Below are 22,512 nucleotides of genomic sequence, written 5' to 3' on the forward strand. Positions count from 1 at the left end.
TTGTGCATACTCCACTCCTTGAGCATCTCAGTTTCCAGTGGCCACATGAGCCAACACAGACTTATGAGCCAAGAGTGTTCTCCAAAGATACTTTAACAAACAGGGAAAAAACAGAGTGAGAGACAGAGGGAGGTGGGGGGAGGAGGAAGTTGGAGAAAAGAAAATCAAGAGTAAGACCACGAGCAGGATCTCTACAGTGCCTCTAGTGATTCTGTGTTCCCAGCACTATCACGGATAAAGAGAGGAAGGGTGAGAGAGACAGAGAGGGAGAGCGTGGTGAAGACTCGGAAGAATAAGGGTCAGTACAGGGTTTGTCTTTGAAAGGAGAGGAGCAATTCCTGCATGTGTGAGAGGGATCTGTGCATGTGTTTTGTTTGCTCATACTAATAGTTAAGGCCATTCTTTCACCGTGTGCACAGAGGACATATCAAAAATAAGCCACCGCCATGAGCCGGACCACCTTCTTTGAGGTAAGCCAATGCACAGTTTTACTGCTACTTGAATAAATGACACGGGCAACTGCCACTTCCTGATAGAGTGAGTTACTGAAAGGCACTTGACCAAAGGACTCTACAGAGTGATAAGAGGTGCAGCCAAATTTGGGGAAAACTTAACAAGGCTGAAAATATTACATGTTGTTCTAAAGGGATCGGAAAGTTTATAAAGTCCAAGTTTATTGTCCAGATAAGCTCAAAGCTGGTGGTGTTTCTATGATTTTTCTGTAGCCTTCAGTTTTGGCTTAAGGGCCTGACAAGCTTTAATGAAGAAGCAGACAAGTAATTTGCTGTAAGTGCAGCAGGCCTATGAACTCGAGCTAATTACAACATGCTCTGGGAAGTGTGCCATGCTCTCAGAAGCTGTTATTGAAAAAACTGAGTCACAGTGGAAAATATGGAAATAGTTAAGCTTCCAGTCTTTACAGTAAGACAGCCAGAAAATCCACCTTCACACTGACTGGACAGTTTTAAAAATGGTACTGATCCTCTACTTCTGATATATAAGAAAAAAGGAGGTTTTGCAGGATGGAGGCACATTTGCCGTAATGTTTAACTTTCCTTTAACTTCAGGCTGCCATTAGATTGGCACTACAATATTTAAGAGAGTATCTTTACCTTGATGCCTTGGAGGCTTTTCAGACGTACTTCATCCTTCACTTAGGAAACGTCATTTTCAACTTCATGAAACAGCCATTTAAGTCGTGGACTGTAATTTGTGTCTATTTGTGTGTAGTGTACAGGGTCAGACACACGTGAAAAATTTAAGACAAACTAAGAGGTGAATTACTGTCCTTGACTGAAAGAGAAATGGTCTAGATAGTCTGTCTATCTTATAAAACTTAAAAAAATTAAAAGTATGTGAGGGTCATGCAGGACATTTATGAAGACAGCGAGATAGTGTCGAGGTGTGCGCTAGGAGTGACAGATGGGTTCAAAGTGAAACTGGCTCTGAGCCCCTTCTTGTTTGCACTGGTGACGGACAGGCTGACAGATGAGGTCAGGCAGGAGTCTGTGGACTGTGATGTCTGCCGGTCACATTTTGATCTGTAGTGAGATTGTGAGGCAGGTGGAAACGTGTCTGAAGAGGTGGAGGTATACACTGAAGAGATGAGGAATTAAAGTCAGTAGAAGCAAGACAGAATACATGTTTTTGAATGGGAGGAAGACAGCTCACAACAACAGTAGCCTTGAGGGGATTTGTTGAACTGGTGCTATATAAATAAAACTGAATTGAACTAAACTGAACAGTGAAGCTATGAAGAGTAGAGGTGGTGAAAGGTTAATGAGTTTAAATACCAGCCATCCAAAACAACAGACAGTGCACATGAGAGGTGAAGGAGACCGTGCAGGTGAGGTGGAGCGGGTGGTGACAAGTATGAGGAGTGATTTGTAGCAGAAGGATGGCAGCAAGAGTGAAAGGGAAGGTATAAAGATGCTGGTGAAACCTGTTATGATATATTGTTTGGAGATGGCACCACTAATAAAAAGAAAGGAGGCCAAGTTGGAAGTGCCAGAGATTATTAGATTTGTGATTAGAAAGGAAAATATTAGCATGACAGCTCAGGCTGAGCGGTTTGGAAACAAAGTTAGAGAAGGACATGCAGAGGAGGGACAATGGATATACTTGACAAAGGGTGTTGAATATGGAGCTGCGAGGCAGGAGGAAAAGAGGAAGACCACAGGGATAAAGGAAGACATGCAGAGGGCTGGATGTAGCAGAGCAGATGGAGGAGGGTAGGGTGGAGATGAGCAGGTGTGGGGACCCCTAAAGGGAACAGCTAGAAGACGAAGAAGATTATGGATGAGAGTTTTCTCCAGTTTTATCAGTTAGTTATATTAGTCCAAAGACAATATGTGTTTGTTTTTTTTAATTAAAAAGCTGGCAAGCTCAGTTTCTCAGATTTTACCCAGCAAACATAAAATAAGTGTTTATTTAAACATTTACTTAAATTTCCCCTGCATCCCCAAGGCCTCTGCAAGCATGTGCATGTTCTGTACAACCTGTGCTGTCAGCACTGCCGCCCGCACAGGAGGACAGGAAATCCTAATGATCGGTTTTACAAAGCCATGGCACATCTGAGTGCACAGTGTGCAGCCCAACGACACCGTGATGCTCTTTACCAGCATGCTAATACATCAGCGTGTGCCACCAGAATGCAGCTGGGAAAGCTGGCAGATGGAAAGCAAAACAATCCCATCTCCCACGATGCGCTTTGCTGAGACATGAGCATGATTTGATTCCAGATCCCGCAAGCATCCTCACACATCGCAAAGAGTGAAAGGGTGAAATAATCATTTTATATATGGAACACTGAGGTTTGCAGCTAAACTTTTTACTTAAACCTCTGTATGAATTAAATGTCCTATAAAACTTCATTCACTCTATCCAAAGAGGCTGATGGCTTTTATGTTGAGCTTTTCCTCATCCTCATTCCCTCTGTTGTGACTGTGCACTCAGCAAATCTTCAGATACCCATTAGCGGGTTATTACACTGTCCAGTAAAGGAACCTATTTAGCTAGGACAGCTCTGCTGAGCAGCACAGTATGGAGTGCTTTCAGAGCAAATTGTGGGCCCACCCACCCACCCTCCTTGCATATGCTATACATCACCGCTGACATGGTCTAATTAAGATGAAAACAAATGTGTGCAAGAAAGCATATCACTAAGGACAAATGGACACACTTTGCAGTAGGTATTTTAGGAGCAGACGTGACCACATTTTATTTGAGGCGTTTATATTTTATTCAAATTGTGTTTTTACAGTGATGATTACATGTGCAACAATGTCTACCTTACAGCTGCAAGAAAGCAATATATAACTAAAAGTAGCAATAGAGTTTAATCTTGTGCTACTGTGATCAACAAAGCTGAAAAGAAATCTTAAATCTGGCTTTTACTCTGTGGGTTATATACATTATAAAGGTGCCTCATTTTCTTTCTTCAGGTGGAAGTTCTTGATGCCAAGACAAGGGAGCAGCTTTGTTTTCTAGACAAGGTATGCTGACATTTTAACACAATTCAAAGGCCCCCAGGATACGTCTTAAGTTTATAATTATGAATAAATAAGGACATGAAAATGACTTTTCAATCTCATTGACACAGTGCTTTGTATTTAGTGCTTGAGTCTGACATAAAGTTGAGTTTATACTGACTGTAAACTTTCTGTTGCATTAAGGTGGAGCCCCACTCGACAGTAGGAGACATAAAGAGCCTTTTTCACAAATCATGTGAGTGCCTATAATAGTAATGTAGCGCACAAATGAGCCTGTTTAGATTTGTTAGAAGCACATGTGGCTGTAATTTTGTTAGTCTTGCTGTTACCTAGAACCCTGTCAATAAATAGAACAAGACTTGAGTTACACTATAATTCAATAAAACACAGAAGATCAGTGCTCCTAGTTCTTTATTATCTTTCACTGCATGTTTACTGTAAACAAATCCTTCAACTTGTGGTTATTGGATAAAAAAACATTATTACACTATCTCTGAATGAAAAATCTTACAGTTCCTCCTATTAAATCTCTTCACCAGAGAGCTGTCCTTCTAAAAAACAATTTTTTATTTACTTCTCTGAAGCCCACAGTGCTTCTGTCATCAGCATGTGTCTGGTCAGAAACGTTACCAAATGTCTGCTGAGCCCAAGGCCATCGGCATCTATCAGAGTAGCAGAGCTCAACGTTATTCCATTGTGATCAATTATTTTTGGGCCAGCTATGTCCAACACTGCGACTGTGTTTGTGTGTGCATACGTGCTCGTTTGATCGGCACAGATCCTCACTGGTATCCAGCAAGACAGGCCCTGAAGCTTGATCCAAGTAAGTGGCTGTGTTGTAAATCTAGCATTTTTTGTGTGTGTGTGTGTGTGTGTGTGTGTGTGTGTGTGTGTGTGTGTGTGTGTGTGTGTGTGTGTGTGTGTGTGTGTGTGTTTTATAGCATTAAACACTACAGAAGGCAATGTGGCCCCAAAGTGTCAAGACTGGTTACTCAGTTCAAGTTTCAAACTGTCTAAAATATTTGGACATCATTACCCACAAGTACCCGTATAGATAAGTATGAGATCTTTTTTCGTCGTAAAGGCCAACATCTCTACAAATACTCTTGATTTTAGTTAAAACTCATTTATTCATAGATACGGCTGTATTGGTCTGTATCCATCACCCTGTTTTGCAATGCTACACTTACAAAACTGGGGTGGGACTTAAATACTGTATGTCTAGCTCAGTACATTTGAATCAAGCTGTGAATTTGGGTTTTGCAATAAATCAACAAAAACTGGAACGTAGAAATGTTTGGTCTGAGATTGTGTTGTACTTTCCAGGCCATAAACTTTTAGATACACATGCAAAATTGGATGCCACAATAAAGTCAAAGCTTTAAACAAGAAGCACTGTGAGAGCACAAACATCTTCCAAAGAAGCTCACTCTGTGGGCGCTACTTACTTTTAAGGGAATAATTTTGTATATAATACTTTGGTTTCTTTGATTTTTTTTAAAAAATATATATTTAAGAAGTTTGTAGTGCAATAAAAATCAGATAAGGGAAGCATAGCAGATATTTACTTTATTTACAAGTATTGATTTGTAAATAACTGGACATGAATAACTCAAGCTTACTGTATAATATTATACTTTCATTAAAAATGTAACACATTTGGAGGTCAACTTGACAGATAGGCAGACTTGAAACGTAAAAGTGAGGTCAGAGGTCAAATGTGAATAATATTTAGATCCAAATTATAATGTGATAATTATAATGTGATATTTAGAATCCCCCACATTGATATGATGTTCTAAATGTTTTCAGTACAAACAAAGGCAAAAGCATTTTTTAAGGAAAAGGCATAAGTTCTATGGTTTTTTGTCACTTTCCTGACTAATTAGTCATTAAGTTGACCATGAAGACTTCAGATGACCTCATTGGATATAAGATACATTTTAGTGGATTGTTAATACGACCCCGCTCTACACCAGTAAAAAGTTTTATCACATTGTGACAAAGTGGCTAGGACTGAATTCATTTACCATTTGTTACTTGCATATATTGTTATTTTGTGTTCTGTTATCTAATCATAATGCTTTAATGTAAACACAGCGCATGTAACCTCACCTCTGCATACTATCCCGGGTCTGTTTGTGGTAGTATTGGTTATACTCATTACAGCAGTGCAAATGTTCTCAAAGCTAAATGTCACTTCATCATTAGTTGATTTGAATCTTTCATTTGTTTATGTAGTTTGGTTATACTTGTGTGTTCCTTTGTGCAGGTCCTATGTGTAAAACAGGTATGTGGGAGGGGGAAAATTAAGAACACTTAAAAGAAGCTTGAACAGTCTGCAGATGCCGTCTTCCTATCACTTTCCATGCTGCTTATGTTATGCTACCCCACACACATTAATTGAAACCTTTTTGAGCTATCATGTTTGCAGACAGAATCACACCCACATAATCACTACCAAAAACATCACCTCCATGGCAGAGAAGGTTTATGTTAGTATAGAAAGAAAAGTACGTGTGAGGAACACAGTTCCTAGTTACAGTTCTGAAAGTAAGCCTACACCTGACTTCTAAATGTATCTTTGGTGCTGTCAGTTCAGTATTTTCAGGTGTGCTCCTGACTTGATGGAGAGCTAAAGTCCATCAGAAAGAGGTCAGAGGTAAAAGGTTTGTGATAACCTACAGTTGGATGCATCCAGAATGCATCCAGAATGCATAAAGAGGATCACACATCTTCAGTCCCCAAAGCACTTTTGTAGTGTTGCTGACCACTCAAAGTGCTTTACACTACAAGCCACATTCAGTTTTTTCACACAGCACTTTATGCTGCGCTCTATGCTGTGCTCTTTCAGCCACACTCATGGCTAATTCAGATTCACCATTGAATCTAACCTGATGTAAATGAAATAAATACAAACTAAACCTCTGCAGGTGCACGCTGTCTAGTGTTTGTCAAGCAAAAAATTTGATTAATCAAACAGACTAATGCAGACAACTGATGATATCTGTTTGACCTGCTCCCCTGCTCCCCTCAGGCAGGAGGCTCCGGTCCATTCACACCAGAACCTCTCGCCATAAGAACAGTTTCTTCCCCTCTGCTGTTGGACACATGAACAATAACCATATGACTGTCCCCGCCACTAACACATGACCCTACGCTGTGTCACTGCATCATTCCATGTTTGGCACTGATCACCACCTGCACTCATGTATATATCTTTCAACGTAGCACTCTTAATTCTTATTCTCATGTATATATCTCATGTATATCTCATGCACATATCTTTTTACGTAGCACTTTTAATTCTTATCCCTACTTTTATTTTTTCATGTCTATTTAAGTGCTATTTATGACACTATGTTTGCACTGAAGCACCGCAGCAATTTCCTAATGTTGTAAACCTGCTCAACATTTGGCAATAAACCCCTTTCTGATTCTGATTCTGATTCTGATATGCCACCTCCTAACCCTAAAAATATCCTTGGTTGAATATAGGATCATTTGCTATTGATAAAAGTTTATCCAATAAGTTCTGGCATATTTATCTTTACACCCATCCTGTACTTCAGTGAGCAGTGAACCATTAATACATTTCAGCGTGCTGCTTCCACTATGAAATCTTTTGTCCATTTCTCCTTTATTGTTTTAAAGACCATTTAATATGCATCACTGCTCCATCCATTTCAGCCCAAATTAAAGCTGTAAAGGCAAATACAGCCTAACCTGATGTATGATGTTGGAAGGCTTTAGTCTTGAATATCTGGGATCTACCTGGCTGCTAAGAATTAGACAAGAGAACTTTGGTTCAAATCTATTTGGGTCAGTTGCCCCTCAGGATATTCTAAAAATGCTGCCCAATTAGTAGAGCAAATTATCTGTGGCCGTGCCCCCTGGAGCTTGCAGGTAGAGAGAACGTGTGCTGAAAACCTGAAACTCTGCACAGCGCTGCCTGTGTCACTATGAAGATTTCTGCTGTTTTGTCCATTTCTCAAGCCCACATTCTAGAGGCGATGATCTCTGTTGAATAGTAAAAATGTTTGTTGGTATTTTTCCAGATGGATTTGTTTGCCTAAAGGTTGTTTTTGTTCTTATACAGAGGGAAAATCACTCAGAGATGATGAAATCTTACAGAATCTACCAGTGGGAACCACTGCCACCATGTATTTCAAAGATCTTGGTCCACAATTAGGCTGGACTATGGTACGATTAATTCAACAGGCATATTGGCAGTTGTTTTTTTTAATCTGTGACACATTAAAAAAGAAAGTCATCTTTTCTTCTGTTTTCAGGTGTTTCTTGCAGAGTATATCGGGCCCCTTCTGAGCTACCTCCTCTTCTATTTTCGAATACCCTACATTTACTCAAACAGATATGCACTTAGTTCCAGCCCCCACCCTGTTGTCACGTACGTTGAAAATGAAATATCAACTACAGCACAAATTACGACAGGCCACGGCTAAATTAAAATTGTTCTATGATGAAAACATGCTATTCTAACTATTATATATACGTATACATGTACTATGCAAGAGAATGACCTGTTGCCAGAAGCCAGTCTTATCCCTCGGCTCTCTCTCTCAGACTGGCCTGCGTCTGTCATACCTTCCACTACACGAAGAGGCTGATAGAGACAATCTTTGTGCATCGCTTCTCACATGGGACCATGCCTCTCAGGACTATAGTCAAGGTGAGGTACGTCTAAAGTTAAAGAGGAGAGCCTCTGATAATAAGCTCCTCTCTTTCACAGTGTGTGGCCTCATTTTTACTGTCCTGCACCAGTTTTTGTTTTTTCATGTTTTAATGTTTATTTATAGCTACAAGCATGTAGCACGTACCACTGCCAGTTTCCAATGCCCATCCACACAAGGTCCTTGAATGCACTATAATTCATGAATGTCATAATAAAGCTAAACAAAGCTTCGTTTGGCAATGCAGAATACAACTTGCAGTCTCTACACAGTATCTTTGTGAGGACTGGAACTTCACTGATCATTTTCACATTAAGTATTTATGTATGTGCTCATTTCGTCTTTCAGAATTGTGCCTATTACTGGGGGTTTTCAGCATGGTTGGCTTACTATATCAACCACCCTCTCTATACGCCTCCATGTAAGTCAGTCCGAGTATGCCACATACAACATGTTTTTCTCCTGTATTTTCATCATATCAAAGCCAAACTGTCTTTCTCCACAGCATACGGAGAACTGCAAGTCAACTATGCACTAATTCTATTTGTGGTACGTATACTAATAATTACACATGGCATATCACATATACAGACTCCTGATTTGTTTATTTCTGCTCTAGATGTGTGAAATGGGCAACTTCTCCATTCACTTGACTCTGAATAAGCTCAGGGGAGATGGTGAGTCGCTGAGCTTTGTTAACATTCATGGATGAAGCAGGGTCACCCATCAATTCAAATACTGTAAAATGAAATTATACATATGTAATCCGTTCACTGGACGAATTATCTTTGCAGGACCCAAGGGTAGAAGATTTCCTATGCCAAATAAGAACCCCTTCACCTGGCTTTTCTTCTTTGTATCCTGCCCAAACTACACATACGAGGTAACACGCAGCATTCAGAACGGTTTATCTAGCATTACATTTTCATTCATGCTTGAGCATAATCTCACTTTCTGCTTGCACACTGGACATACACTGTAGGTTGGAGCTTGGGTGAGCTTTTCTATCATGACCCAGTGTCTGCCAGGTATGAGCTTCCTTTCACCTTTTGCTGTCACCAAGTGAGCATGTCCATAAATATAATCCATTGTGGAACTGTATGGTTGATGAGAAAGCCTGCATAGTCCTCTTGGTTATCCCCACATGTTGTATATTTTGTCTTTCAGTGGCATTTTACACATTACTGGGGTTTATTCAGATGACCATCTGGGCCAAAGGAAAGCACAGAGCCTACATCAGGGAATTCAAGGACTATCCCAGTCTCCGAGTGGCTATTATACCTCTGATTCTTTGATAAGGCTTAAAGCATGAACCTCATACAAAGAAACAAAGAAGTCTGCTGCTGCTGCTACTATGCAATTTTGTCTACAAATGAATGAGCCGAACTAGGAGGAAACAGAGCAATAATGTGGCTGTTTACGTGTTTAAGGCTTTAAAAAAACATGCCGGAAACCTTTAAAGTCAGCAATAATAGCAGTGTTTAATATCAACAGAAGATTGGATTTCTTTCTCAGAGGTTGATTTAGCATTGTGATAAAACTCAGAGTTCTTCCTGTCATATTAGCTACGCTTTAACATTTGGATTTTCTATGTTTGATTCTTTCAGAATATTAAGGAGTGTTTGAGAAACCAGCGAGGAGTGCTGACTGCATATTGGTTTGTTAGCATACGTTGTTGCTTTTTATTACGAGATGAAAGTTTTCTAGTTACATGTAAGTGAAAGAAATTGAGCATCCTCATCCTCATCATAAAGTGCCTGCGGAAGCAAACGAAGAAATTTGAAATGTCACAGCATCCATTTAAGAGTGCGACATCACTTTTAAGCTCTCAGGAGGAACGCTGATAAAGCAGGTGTTTAATCACGCTAAAGTTAAGCCCTTCTAATGCTTATCTCAGATAGTTTTCTCCAGAGAAGTGCAAACTGTACTGACGTTAATGTACAGAGACTTTATCAGGTAGTCAGTGATAAGTGCTGCAGTTCTCAAGCCTATATTGCCTAATCTCAGGTTAAAACTGTTCTTTTTTTGGTTATAAAAGTGAATGCAAGGTCTGAATAAAGGTCCACATCTTAAAGAAAACGCACTTCATTATTTATTATACTCTGCCTCACAGAAACACGTCATCATCTTCTAATGACACTAGGTGCTGCAAACAAATCATGAGGACAAAGCGCAAAAATTAAAAATGAATGGCATGAAGAGATCATATTAATGAAATGTATTTAACAGCGCAAGAAGGATTTTGTAATGATTATGAGCTGTATTACACAGATCACCAATAAATCTCATGATGCTTCGAGTAATACTGCATCAATAAGGTGCTAAGCCTTTGCTTCTCTGAGCCCTTACTCCACATATCTAAAGAAGGCAGTGAAAGTGAATCTTGCTTGGCATCTGAAGCAAAAATATATATATAAACAATCTATGCTTTCTTTACAGGTTGTTTTTTTCATATTTCATCAGTTAAAGGCCTAAAAGGTGAGCAGAACGTGGAACAAATAGCAGGCAGGCACAGAAATGCTCCACATTTTCCAAAAAGTCAAAGCCCGCTAACATTGTTTACTGGAGAAGCAAAATCGAGCAGCATGCACTTTTGCCACGAGTGAAATCAGTTTAAGGGATCGACTTCTTCACAGGCTGCGCTGTGAGGTTAGAAGATGCAACAGATCGACTGCAACATTCAAAAGACTCCATCAAACGTGGATTTAAAACACAAAGGACTTCTTTTCCGCAAAAGTTGGAAACCAAAAGTTCATCCTCTGTTGGCATCCAAAAAATGATGCGCCTGTCACTGGTGTCTGTTGGGTTGGGAGGGATTTTTCTGCAGACTGTCTCAAATCAAAAGGTGGCCCCGATTATGCCGACTAGCTTTCAGTCCCCTCAAAGTACACACATCAATAGGACTTTGAACACTGGCTGCCAATGACATAAAAATTATCTCTTCCAGCTGAGCTCATTAAATTAAGTTCACCTCCCCAAAGACTTGATGGGTGTGGTATCAATATATCGCTGGGCTCCAGCAGCTTTTGGATGCAATACAATACTTTCATCCTCTCTTGACTGCTGCTTGGCAAAATTCACAAACACCTGCAGGGACAAAGAAACAAAAACAAAGATTTGATTAAAGCAGCAGGTTGACATACGCCATAAAATTAGGAGCCAAGGCACAAAATGCAAAAGGAGGTTAAAATATGACCGACGTGCAAAGTCTTGCAACATAATGAAATAGATCTTTTTTCCATTTTATAATTCATTGTGTTGTGCATTTCTGCACCTATTTACCTGGTCGAGAGTGGTTTGTGACACTGAGTAGTCCTCTATTTTGAGTTTCTCCTTATTAGCCAGGACCATCTGAAAGATCCTAGCCAGGGAGGATGAGGAGATCTTGTACTGTAGCGTGTTGTAGTGCTTCTCGCTCTGGATGCAGCCAGGGAAGGTACTTTCCATGAATGCTTCAGCAGGGTTCAAGTCTGGGGCACAACCGGGCTTAGACGCCCTGATCTTCATGGTGACCACGTAGCCATCGCCAAATCTAAAGTGTGTAAAAAGTCTGGCACTTTTAGTGAAATAGTTACTGAAAGATTGGTGGATAGGAAAGGAGGAAAATGAAGATCAGGTATTTTGTTATATGAATAAATAATAAAGTAAAATGACCAACTTGTATTTGAGATGCTGAATAGTTCCCAAACACTTGAAGGATCCATTAACCATAATGGCCAAGCGCGTACACAGTGCCTCACATTCCTCCATACTGGAAAGAAAATCATAACAATTAGATGCCGTGCTCACTCACATGTGTACACACATAATACAGAGAGACAGGGGAGAAATCAGACGATCAGAACAAGAAAAAGTGTCTTTGTAAGTTATTTGGACACCATACACTGCTAGTATTGCCTCAGCGTAAGTTGTAAAGGGCATATGTATTATCTGGACACTGGGAGTGGGGACTTTAAAGCAGTAGGGTGGATGGTTTTCCTGCAGGAATTTTTAAGTGACAAACGTATTACTTCCTGCTTCCTAGTGAGACTTTGTGCATTGGTTTATGGAGTAAAAAACAAAATTCATTCACCAGGTGTGAATTCAAAATCCAAAGGAAAATAATGCAGTAAGGTTATCTCTGACTTATGGCATATGATTTACGTTTCCGTCTTCCTTTCTGCATTTTCTCTGGGAAAACAGCCCAGAGTATTAAACCCATGTTGCCCTATTATTGGGGGTACTGTACCAGAAGATGCCTCTAAGGCATGGGTGTTAAACATAAGGCTTGGGGACCAGAATTGGCACTTCAATCTGGCCCGCTGGACAGCTTTGGAAAATGCGAAGGAGGGCTTATATGTTTAGGCCTTTTTGCAGCTTTCGCTACTGATGAAGACCTGCTCTCTGGCCTTTCATACACCAAAGAAATTAAATATAAATAAATAATTAAATGGCAGAACTTCTTTACACTGACAAAAAGTGGAGCTTCTCTGGACCAGACCATTTAAGATCAAAGTGTGGTCTACAGTGTAAAGTTTGACATCTCTGCTCTAAAGCAACGAAACATGTCAGCATAAAACCCCCACGGCATAACACAGCTGTGGAACGTAGGAGTCAAGCATTCAGATTTTTTTGCTTTATATGTCAGTTATCCATATGTATTTGTTTATGTTAAAATATATGCTTTACCTGTGTGACGTGAGGACCACGGCTCTTTTGTCCTGAATAACACTCATGATGGAGTTCCACAGAAAACGTCTGGAGAGAGGGTCCATACCTGTAGTAGGCTCATCCTAAAGTGCAGGAACAATAAACAAATTAGCTTTGGCACATTTGAATTTTGTCCATTATCTGCTTAATATTCTTATAACTGTAATATCCACTCATAACCCACTAATCCTGTTATTGTTGGACTCACCAGCAGCACCAGAGCAGGACAGCCAATCATTGCAATGGCTGTGGAGAGTTTCCTCCTGTTACCTCCGCTGTAGGTCCCAGCACTGTGACCTGCATATTCTGAGAGACCCAGCTTCTGGATGGCCCACTCTGCAACCTAAGTTAGAAGAAGATAAAGTTCCCCATTTCAAAATAATGTCACAATAAAACTTCATCCATCAACTGTCAGACCTAGTTCTGCATCTCACCCTGCTGATCTCAGACTCTGGCACTCCACGAAGGCGAGCGTAGAGGTGTAGGTGTTCTCTGCCTGTCAGCAGCTCATCTATGGCATCAAACTGAGGGCAGTAACCCATGTTCTGATGGACATCCAGGATATTGGTCAAAATGCTGTGAGAGATTTATGCAGATAGGTGAAGTGTATCAAACCTTCTTTTTCACCCAGCATCAAAGAAACTTAAAACAACGGCGATTATCAGCAACTGAATGTATTCGACATCAATGCTCAAATTCAGCACGGAACAACTGCGATGTACAAACCTGTGACCTGCAACCGAGGCTTCTCCTGAGGTGACATTAATGTCTCCAGTCAACATCTTAAAGGTTGTGGTTTTCCCAGCTCCATTTACCCCCAGGAGACCGAAGCACTGTGGATATTTGGAAGCAGAAAAAGACAGCCTTAGAGGTAACATACCGTACCATATATCAGTTTAACCAAACCTCTACAAACCTCTCCAGGTGATACTCCGACACAGATTCGGTCTACTGCAGGGATAATTGTTCCTGTGTAAGTCTGGTAAGAGAACATCAGAACAAAAATAAAGCTCAAACTCAAATCTTTCTCCAAAATCAGTTTTCTTTTTTTGTTGTCCACAGTGTGTCCTAATAAAGACTAACACTGACCTTGGACAAGTCTCTCACACGTAAAATGTCATTTGATTTTCCACTCTGATAAATTCGCTGTCTTTCCTCTCCAACATCCACGTCTTCATCCAAAATGTGAGGCTTTGGGCAATCGGGTATCCTGCCAGCGGGAAAAAAAATTGCTACTCAGTCATGGTTTGATTTGGTGTGTTATCTGGACAATGACTTTCATCACATGTGTAAATTTCAAATAGCATTTATTCATGTGCATCTAACAAGTTTGGTAACACATTTACTTGCCAGTTATTCAGGAAGAAGCAATACTGGAAGAGAATATTAATGATGAAATAGACAAATCCCTCAACACCCATGCAGAACAGGTTCTTCCCAATAAAATCCCAGTTATAGGGATCTGGACTGTAGTCCTCACCTGAGAAATGTAGAAACAAAATTCCTATAAATCCTACTTTCCCAGTTGGTGCTTTTCATGTAAGTTTCTCCAGCCTTTGTAATGTGGAAAACACTGGAATGCATGAACCGTTAGATACACATCATTAATATTTCATGTTGCATCTTTAGTTCACATTTGCATAGCAATAATGCTGATTCTGCTCCAGGGGATCTTGTTGCCTAAGCAGTCTTTGCAGCAAGACTGCAGCTGCTTCGGGTCATGGTGGCAAATGTATGGTATGAGATTTCTGATGACCTCTTTATTAAAAAGACATTGTAGGATATTTTATAGCTACATGTATTTGAGGGGTATGAGTCTGTGTGGTTCATAATTACCAAAGCGGGCATAGACATCACTTATAGCTTGGTTCATAGCCATGTCTATGAGACCTCGGCCCAGGCAGTAATGGGGGAACATCAGCATCACCCTCTTCAACAGCTGGTTGAACCCATACAGAGCCTAGATAGAAACCCAACATGTAATATTAAGTTTGACATTTTTTTATTTATTTATTTTTTGTTAATTAAGTTTGACATTAAAATTGGTTGAAGTGGTAGAAACAAACCTACTGGGCTTACCGTGTTGCTCTCAAACAGGTCCAGGATGAAGGTAATGGCACTGCTGTTGATGCCAATGAAGAGGTTGATACATGACAAAGAGACGTAGGCTGTGCTGGGAACACTGAACACGTATGACATGGGGTACATCATGGGTGTCACAGACCAGCTGAGAGAGAAGGAAGGAGATTAGAAAAAGGATCAATTAAAGGGAAAGCCCAGTGCTTGATGCTGATGAGAGGAAAACGCTGCAATAGATCACGTTTTATGTTTTTTTGACAGTATGTGCTCTCCAAATCTTTGCCAAATAAACAAAAATGCTGCAATATTTTTACTTGACATGGTATTTAATGACCCAGCCGGGCAATGTAGTGAAAACCTGATATACACGAGTTTAATAAGAATTCAGTGATGCAGTAGCTCACATTTAGGCCAGATGATAGGAAATATTTACCAGAGAAAGATTATAAAAACTCTACCCATGTAGACCAAACTCAAAACCAATCAATAATAAAATAATATTAGAATAAATATGTGATAGATATATGCAATATTAGAAAACCAGTCAGCTGTGAAATTAATTCAAGAAGTATGCTTGAAGTTTCCTTTTGATTCAGATCTACTTTCTTCTTGTTTTGTCTGTATTTCACAAGAATGCAAATCCAATGTAGCTCTTAGAGGACAGGCTGGAGTTTATGGTGTGACATTTAGTGTAATTACATTAGGTTACTGCAGGAAACAAATGTCTATGGAAAACTGGAGACATCAGAGACTGGCTGCTTTAGATGTCATTTTTACTATTTTCAAACAATGTGGCTGTGACAATACCACATTATTACTAGTGACTGCAGGTGACGACTAATTTCTCAGTTGATTAAAAGAGAAGAAAAAGTTAGAATGACTAATCTAAAACTAAGAAACTAACTATCGAGCTAAATTAGAGGACTGTTTGATGGGCAGTGTCACATTCTTCGATCGTGCTGTTTCACTGTGTGTCTCGCGTCATTCATTATGAACACTGCCTGTTACAGCCCAAACGGTCGCAGAAGTAGAAGAATAAACTGATATTAAATATGATATGAAAACACTTTACGACAGATGCTTACATATTATTAAAATATCACAAATTAACATTAAAAAAACAAATAAATCGCAGATAAAAAGTGTTGCGCACAGCGTTGTGCCGTGCATTATTAAAGAAGCACATTGTTCTGCAATTAATGACAACCAATAAAATAACCACAATAAAAGTGCAAATCTGAAATAACAAGAAACAATAAATCATCCGTCCTTGTCCGGGGCGGCAGCCTAAGCAGTGAAACGTAGCCACGTCTTTCACCTCATTTGGGGAAACACCAAGGGTTTTCCAGGCTAGCCGAGGGATGTGGCCTGGGAACTCCAGCGTGTTCTGGATCTACCTTGTGTCCTCCTCACCCAGTAGGCAACCACCTCACCTGCCTCCATTCAATATGAAGGAGTAACAGCTCTACGATGAGCCCCTCCCGAATGACTGAACTCCTCACCCTATCTCTAAGGGAGAGAAAGCTCATTTAACCACTTGTCTCCACAATCTTATTCTTTTGCCTTCAGAAAATCTCAAAAAATAACAAAAATCTCATGCCTAGATGAACATTTTTCCACAATATTGTTTGGGCTGCAGCCCCACCTGGTGGCAGATGGCTGAATAACAGCTAAGACAGTTTACTGGCACTGGGAATCAATTAGAATGTTAAGAACTGGATTAAATGACTAGTATGTCTGACACCGAGTAGTTTGATCAGTGACAATTATTCATCTAGTCATGCACATCCATAATTATTACACCGTTAGTAACTAAAATCACACATGTAAAACAGTAAACTAAAAAGATTAAAGCTTACCCGTAAAGCATAAGCAGAGCAATTAGTGGTTGGAGGTTGGTTGGTGAGGTGTAGCACTTCCTGTCGAAAAAGATGAAAATTTCCACCACCATTGCTGCACTGATGGAATAATTAACCTGAAGAGAGTTACAGAAATACCAGTGTTTACAAAAAGCTACTGACGGGTCTTCTTGATTGTACTGAAATCTCAGCCACTGTCACAGTCTTAATGTAATGCTGCTGCAGTACCATGTCCCACAGAAAGTTGGCCATCCAGTACACCAGTGGACTGACACCACTGACAAACTGCAGGTGTTTGGCCTGAGTGACCCTCTCCTGGATGAGATAGAGGACAAAGCTGGCTGGGACAAAGGACATGGCAAAGATGACACAAATGGCCACCACTGCATCCACTGATGTGGTCAGACTGGGAAAATGAGAGAGAGATGGATTTATTTATTTATTTATTTTTTTAGGAGATCTTTGTGCAACAAATATCTTTTTTGGCTCTCTTAAAAACCCCTTGAAATAAGATGGGGTGATAACTACTTGGCTGAGGTTGACTCACACAGTGATCTCAGAGAGCTGTTCTTTGGTGAGGTTCAGAGGATGGTTGATGGCAGTGATTCCATATTCAGCAAGGTTAGCTTCTCTGGGCAGGTTTGCACGGAGGATTGCATTGTTGGCCACGTTCATAAAAGATACCATGGCATGCCAGCCCTTATTGTTATACCACACCTGCAAAAAGGAATAGATGCTGCTGCTGATTCCTAATATCAAATTACAGCATGATCTTTCATATTGTGTAGGCAAGTTAATTTTAGAGACGAAGCTTTCATTTAATTAACTGACCTTGACATTGTTTTCAGTCTCCATGTACCTAAAGAATGTCCCTATATCCTCTAGCGTTTGTTTCGAGTATTTTCCCTGCAAGCACAAATTTGAGGCTTAAAAAATAATCACAAAGGAACAAAGTGATAAACATGCAGAAACAGAGATACAGCGACAATGACTCAGACCCTCCACAGAAAAAAACATAGTATTTGGCTTCAAAGGCTTACCCCTGTTACATTGAGCAGTCGTCCCAGCTGACCTGCTACGTCCTGGATGGTCTTTGGCTCCACCCCTAAAACAGGGAGCTGTGCTCCCACTGATATACCCCCGTACCTGGATGCCACACAGAAAATCCCTTTGACAGAGCCTTTCAGTAATCTGCCTGCTTTCATACTTAAATTATTACCTTATTTCAACCACTAGAGGAAGAACCATACCACTGCACATAACACAACGTCTATGAGGTGCACTTCAACCATGTCAGACATTTCCACTATTTGGACTGAAATGGATTTTCCAATAAATTAGTTTGATTCAAATTTAAATTACCTTTGTTCATTCACCCAGTATTTGCTTTTCAAGCTGAAAAAAAATCAGATGCAGTAATTAGATATTGTTTTCACCCTGGAGTATATTAAAACAACTGGCAAGAACTTGTCCAAAACACCTGGTTCTGATGATTCCGGGGTAGGTTTTCACCAGGTAGTCTGAAATATTCCTGCCTGTTAGGTCCATGAGGACATCTCCTGTTGACTGGATCCTCTGAGGAATAGGAACAGGATTTCTCTGTTAACACTTATCAGCAGCAGTGGATCGAATGCAGATGTAATTCCACTCATGGATCTTAGCGTTGTACTTATATAATTGCATGCACATAATGTGGTCATGTTCAGTATCAGTTACGTAACCTACCTGTGGAGGTGGCAGCCCTCCAGCTCCATCAGGACACACAGGAAGCATGGTAAGTTTTGTAGGTGTGCTGCACTTGCATTGTGGAGACGGTCTCAGGGAGCTCCACTCTGTGCCAGCCAGCATTTCTATGAGAGCAGGGTTGACCAAAGGCATCTCCCATTCTGTGGTGATGTTGTTACATGGGAAATCTCTTCCAATGGAGGAAAGGAACTAATGTTAAACAAAAAACACACAAGACAGTGCAAGAACCGCTAGTTCTGTTAAGTTGACTTACTCCAGCGGTTCATCCGCCATGCACCGAGTCCCAAAGCCGGGCTTTTCCAACAACACCTCGCCGAAATACCTCATCTGAGCATCTGGAGGGTGCTCATTACTACATTGGGTAAAGTGTAATGAATACAAAATAGCAAAAATATGAAAATTCTATCCATTTACACATTTTACACAAACATTTGTTAAAAGATGTTTTATTTGAGCCAGACTGATCAACCCAACTGAACAGGTACATCTTCTCGTAACAGCTAAACCTTTCATGATGGCCTAGTGCATACCTGAAGAAGGTGTATTGTTGTCCATACATCCATGGGCTGAGGGTCAGGCTCGGATACTCTCCAAAAGGTGGAACGATCAGAGTGAATGTCAGTGCCAGGAAAACAAAACTGGCAGGCAGGACAATCTACCAAAAACAGAAAAACAAAAACCAATCTTACAGCTGAAACACATAGTGCACTTTGTTTGTTTCCACAGCCGTCCAAGGCAATGGTAGTTCTTAAAAGAATAATGATAATGACAATGTCTTTTATTAAGATATCATAAAATAAGAAGGTTACCTGGGCAATGAAATCTTTGTAAGAGCGTGTGGCATGATGCAACCTCTTGATTACCAAAGCAAAGAATTGTTTGGTGGTCAGACAGAGGCCTCTGACCTGGTAGGATCCTCTGCCTGCACTGCCTTCTGATGTGTCACATGTACTCTGGCCATTGGACTCTGAAATAAAAGCTTAAATTAAAATGACTTCCACCAGAGATCTCAATGCTAAATTACAGCCGCATCTTTAGTCTTCACTGTGACCGAAAAGCATTTGCCAGCAGTGCTCAGTAGCCTGACTTTGGCTGGCCTAATAGCAAAGCTGAAGCTCTCTGCATTACACTGTTGCCAGGAATAACCTTTGCCAAAATAAGTAGTAGAAACAAATACATAAAACGAGATTAAAAGAGTATTTTATAATCTTATAATCTTAAATGTTAGAGTTTCATCAGTGACTGATAGGATTTTCTGGCCTGGTGAGGTTCTAGTTAGCTGAAAACAAATGCTACAAGCAGAAGGAAACAGCTAGCATGGCTTTGTATGTTAGCCTTTTCAAATCTACTAATGGAGCCATTATGTACCAGAGTAATTAATGGTCACTTCCTTTGTGTATAAAATGTTTCTAAGCTTTTGAAAACTTTATTACAAATGTTTTGTCAGCTTTTTCATGTTTTTTATACATGCTAGGCTAACTAGCTGTTAGTAAGTACTTTTATTTTTACCATGCAGAAATCTCTTTATGTTATTTCCTTTTTAGTGTAACCTTCACAATAACTGTTGTTTTCCTCACAACAGCAGCTACTGGCCAGAGCTGTGAGCTTAAAGACGCTGTCACCTTTTAGCGGTTCCATATCAACAGCGACTCTGTTGAATCCACAGAGACTAGCTCGAGAAATCTGTTGCCATGATTTGTTGTCTGAGAGAGTTAAAGAATGGATATGAAGGACATAAAACATGATTATAGGTGGACACGGTTGGACTGAGAAAACAATCAGAACTGTCAGGCTCCAATCAGGCTTTGATAAATCAACAGGAAGAAAAGAAGTGGTGAAAAGAAAATTCTGCCCTAGATTGAGCTCTTTCTACAGTTTGTTCATGCTTTACCTTGAAAACATTTCCTCTTGGTTGCATTCCCATCTGCAGTGACCTTCAGAAAGATCTGCAAAAAAAAAATATATCCGTTTTAATTTCAGGACATAAGACGAAGAAAGTTTAATGAAAAAAACATATAAAATGTATCTTTTTACAGAGACAGCCAGGCAGTGACAGACTGCCGGTTTTTAAAGATATAATAATTATTTTTTGCTTCTTTATTTCTAGTTTTAGTTATGGAGTCACAATGTTAATTTGCAAATGTAAATGACTATTGATATTATTCCTATTATTGTAACTGCATGAAACTACTGCTTTTACTTTCAGGGTTATTTTTTTCCACACACCTCCTCCAGCGACGTGTCAGACACACCAAAGCTGCTGAGGCCGATGTCCAAGAGAGTTTCCTCCAACTCCCTGAAGAGGCTAGCATAAGCCCTGGGCTGGAAGTTACGATTGGGCAGAAGAAAGGTGAGCTCCTGGCCAATAGCCTCGATCAGGCGGGCCTGGGGCACATGATGATGGACCAAGGCTGTGATGCTTTCCATGTTACCTGCAGATAAGAAGATAAGATAAGAAATATATTTTGCCTTAAATCAGCCTTTTACACATTATTCTTTGCATTTAATCTGTTACTCAGTGCACTTAATTTTCACACTAACTAATGATAATGATTTTAATTTTATAGGTCACAGTATTTCACAGTGAATATAAGGTGTTTCTAGGTGTGTTGTCAGCAGATACAGTAACCAGAGTGACTGCAATCCATTGTAAAGGTATTATTCATCAACATGACAAAGGGAGTGTGCCCTATAGTCTTAATAATTAGATTAATAGCCTAAAAACAGGTTCAACGAAAATGACAATAGTGTCGTCATAACAAAGTGATTATATACTAATAATATAATGAATTAATGGCCAGCTTTTCCCACGGTAAGTCTTCTAAATGTGACTTACCATCCATCTGTCTGTCAGGGGTGTGACTCTCCTCCCGGTTCGCTTTAAATGTCGAACATTTCGAGCACACACACGAGCAATCCTCTGTGCAGTCACAGCTAGGCTGAAGGACACCGTAACAAGATATTAATGAGAAATCGCTGTGTCGCAGTGTTAAATATACCATCAGAAAAATAAGAAATCCCGCTGTGTTTTCTTTGTAATGTTGGGGGTTTTACAAATGTTATAAGGAGGAAGGAACTTAACTTTAAACCAGGTTTACTTTAATTTGCAAAACTACAACATCTATAACTTTAAAGAGGATAATGCACAAATATACAACAGGTTCCCTCTTCCTTAGTTCCCACCTTGAGAGTGTCATGCTTCATGCGGCGTACAAGAGTGAGGTAGAAGCCAGCACCAAAACAGTTCTTTAAGAAGATTGGGGAACCGCAGCAGTAGAGGCGACCCTGAGAAATGATAGCCACGCGGTCGCTCAGCAGGTCAGCCTCGTCCATGTGATGGGTGGACATGATCACTGTGCGCCCTGCAAACAGCAGAGAGAGAGTGAATTTAATAAAGAGAGGCTGAATAATGGAAATATGCGTTTGATTTAAGAAAAGCTTTTCAAAGCTGAGTAATAACTCGTTTTTATTATGGCGATTTCAGTGGAGCTGGTCTGATTGTGGTGTCATAAATCCTTCCCGCCTAAGAATATATTAAACACAGTCATCCATGTTATACTGGAGGCATCTGTCAGTTGTCATAGAAAATATATCATTTATTATATATTTCACTTTAAAGTTTTAGTTCAGCAAGGTTAAAGTTTATGATGGTGATATGAGGTATGCCAGAAAAGTGTAATACGTGCTGTTGGTAGTGGTTTAGTTGCTATAATGATTTGTGCAGGATCTAAGCTTAATTATTTGCTGGCCGTCTGGACAAACCAGTCAGATTTATTCATCGTCTAACCTCTACAGGCCATGTTGTGTAACAGGTCGAGCTAAGTGTGTTTAATGATTTTCATTTTAGATTTCTTCTAATGTGAATAGTCGGGTTGGGTAATTAATTCTCTGTATGAGCACTCTTGTACTCAGAATATTTTCGTGTAACACATAATAATGTTTTCTTAGTACAATCAA

At 40.0% G+C, this 22,512-nt stretch overlaps 2 protein-coding genes across 3 annotated transcripts in view; one reads left to right on the top strand and one right to left on the bottom strand.

Annotated features, from left to right (window-relative positions):
- The first annotated feature begins 255 nt into the window (after positions 1 to 255).
- tecrl2a (trans-2,3-enoyl-CoA reductase-like 2a) lies at positions 256 to 10,704 on the top strand. Of its 2 annotated transcripts, XM_085467762.1 has the most exons (13): positions 256 to 470; positions 3,444 to 3,494; positions 3,675 to 3,726; positions 4,270 to 4,314; positions 7,591 to 7,694; positions 7,784 to 7,899; positions 8,076 to 8,181; positions 8,531 to 8,603; positions 8,688 to 8,731; positions 8,802 to 8,859; positions 8,977 to 9,065; positions 9,165 to 9,210; positions 9,350 to 10,704. In XM_085467762.1, the coding sequence occupies exons 1-13, from the start codon at positions 447 to 449 to the stop codon at positions 9,475 to 9,477; spliced, it is 936 nt and encodes a 311-aa protein (XP_085323888.1). In that variant the 5' UTR covers positions 256 to 446; the 3' UTR covers positions 9,478 to 10,704. The 2 variants fall into 2 exon arrangements, with proteins under 2 accessions (XP_085323888.1, XP_085323887.1); XM_085467761.1 differs by lacking the exons at positions 256 to 470; positions 3,444 to 3,494; positions 3,675 to 3,726 and having other exon boundaries at positions 4,058 to 4,314.
- abca4a (ATP-binding cassette, sub-family A (ABC1), member 4a) overlaps positions 10,252 to 22,512 on the bottom strand; it is a 36,157-nt gene continuing 23,896 nt past the window's right edge. Inside the window, exons 23-50 of the mRNA XM_085468872.1 lie at positions 21,739 to 21,917; positions 21,392 to 21,494; positions 20,782 to 20,987; positions 20,447 to 20,501; positions 20,178 to 20,258; positions 19,365 to 19,522; positions 19,086 to 19,210; positions 18,809 to 18,907; positions 18,535 to 18,724; positions 18,290 to 18,384; positions 18,172 to 18,204; positions 17,850 to 17,955; positions 17,641 to 17,715; positions 17,357 to 17,526; positions 17,038 to 17,215; positions 16,810 to 16,925; positions 14,951 to 15,098; positions 14,708 to 14,831; positions 14,222 to 14,351; positions 13,961 to 14,081; positions 13,788 to 13,850; positions 13,598 to 13,704; positions 13,306 to 13,447; positions 13,080 to 13,214; positions 12,851 to 12,954; positions 11,841 to 11,933; positions 11,465 to 11,714; positions 10,252 to 11,269 (exon numbers count right to left, since the gene is read on the bottom strand). Coding sequence (XP_085324998.1) covers positions 11,150 to 11,269; positions 11,465 to 11,714; positions 11,841 to 11,933; positions 12,851 to 12,954; positions 13,080 to 13,214; positions 13,306 to 13,447; positions 13,598 to 13,704; positions 13,788 to 13,850; positions 13,961 to 14,081; positions 14,222 to 14,351; positions 14,708 to 14,831; positions 14,951 to 15,098; positions 16,810 to 16,925; positions 17,038 to 17,215; positions 17,357 to 17,526; positions 17,641 to 17,715; positions 17,850 to 17,955; positions 18,172 to 18,204; positions 18,290 to 18,384; positions 18,535 to 18,724; positions 18,809 to 18,907; positions 19,086 to 19,210; positions 19,365 to 19,522; positions 20,178 to 20,258; positions 20,447 to 20,501; positions 20,782 to 20,987; positions 21,392 to 21,494; positions 21,739 to 21,917 — 3,506 coding nt within the window. The 3' untranslated portion in view covers positions 10,252 to 11,149. The remainder of the gene's footprint in view (positions 11,270 to 11,464; positions 11,715 to 11,840; positions 11,934 to 12,850; positions 12,955 to 13,079; positions 13,215 to 13,305; positions 13,448 to 13,597; positions 13,705 to 13,787; positions 13,851 to 13,960; positions 14,082 to 14,221; positions 14,352 to 14,707; positions 14,832 to 14,950; positions 15,099 to 16,809; positions 16,926 to 17,037; positions 17,216 to 17,356; positions 17,527 to 17,640; positions 17,716 to 17,849; positions 17,956 to 18,171; positions 18,205 to 18,289; positions 18,385 to 18,534; positions 18,725 to 18,808; positions 18,908 to 19,085; positions 19,211 to 19,364; positions 19,523 to 20,177; positions 20,259 to 20,446; positions 20,502 to 20,781; positions 20,988 to 21,391; positions 21,495 to 21,738; positions 21,918 to 22,512) is intronic.

The sequence above is a fragment of the Copadichromis virginalis genome, linkage group LG9, assembly GCF_057382275.1.
Source record: "Copadichromis virginalis isolate Kocher_CV1m ecotype Utaka linkage group LG9, C_Virginalis_male_GT1.1, whole genome shotgun sequence".
Classification (NCBI taxonomy): domain Eukaryota; kingdom Metazoa; phylum Chordata; class Actinopteri; order Cichliformes; family Cichlidae; genus Copadichromis; species Copadichromis virginalis.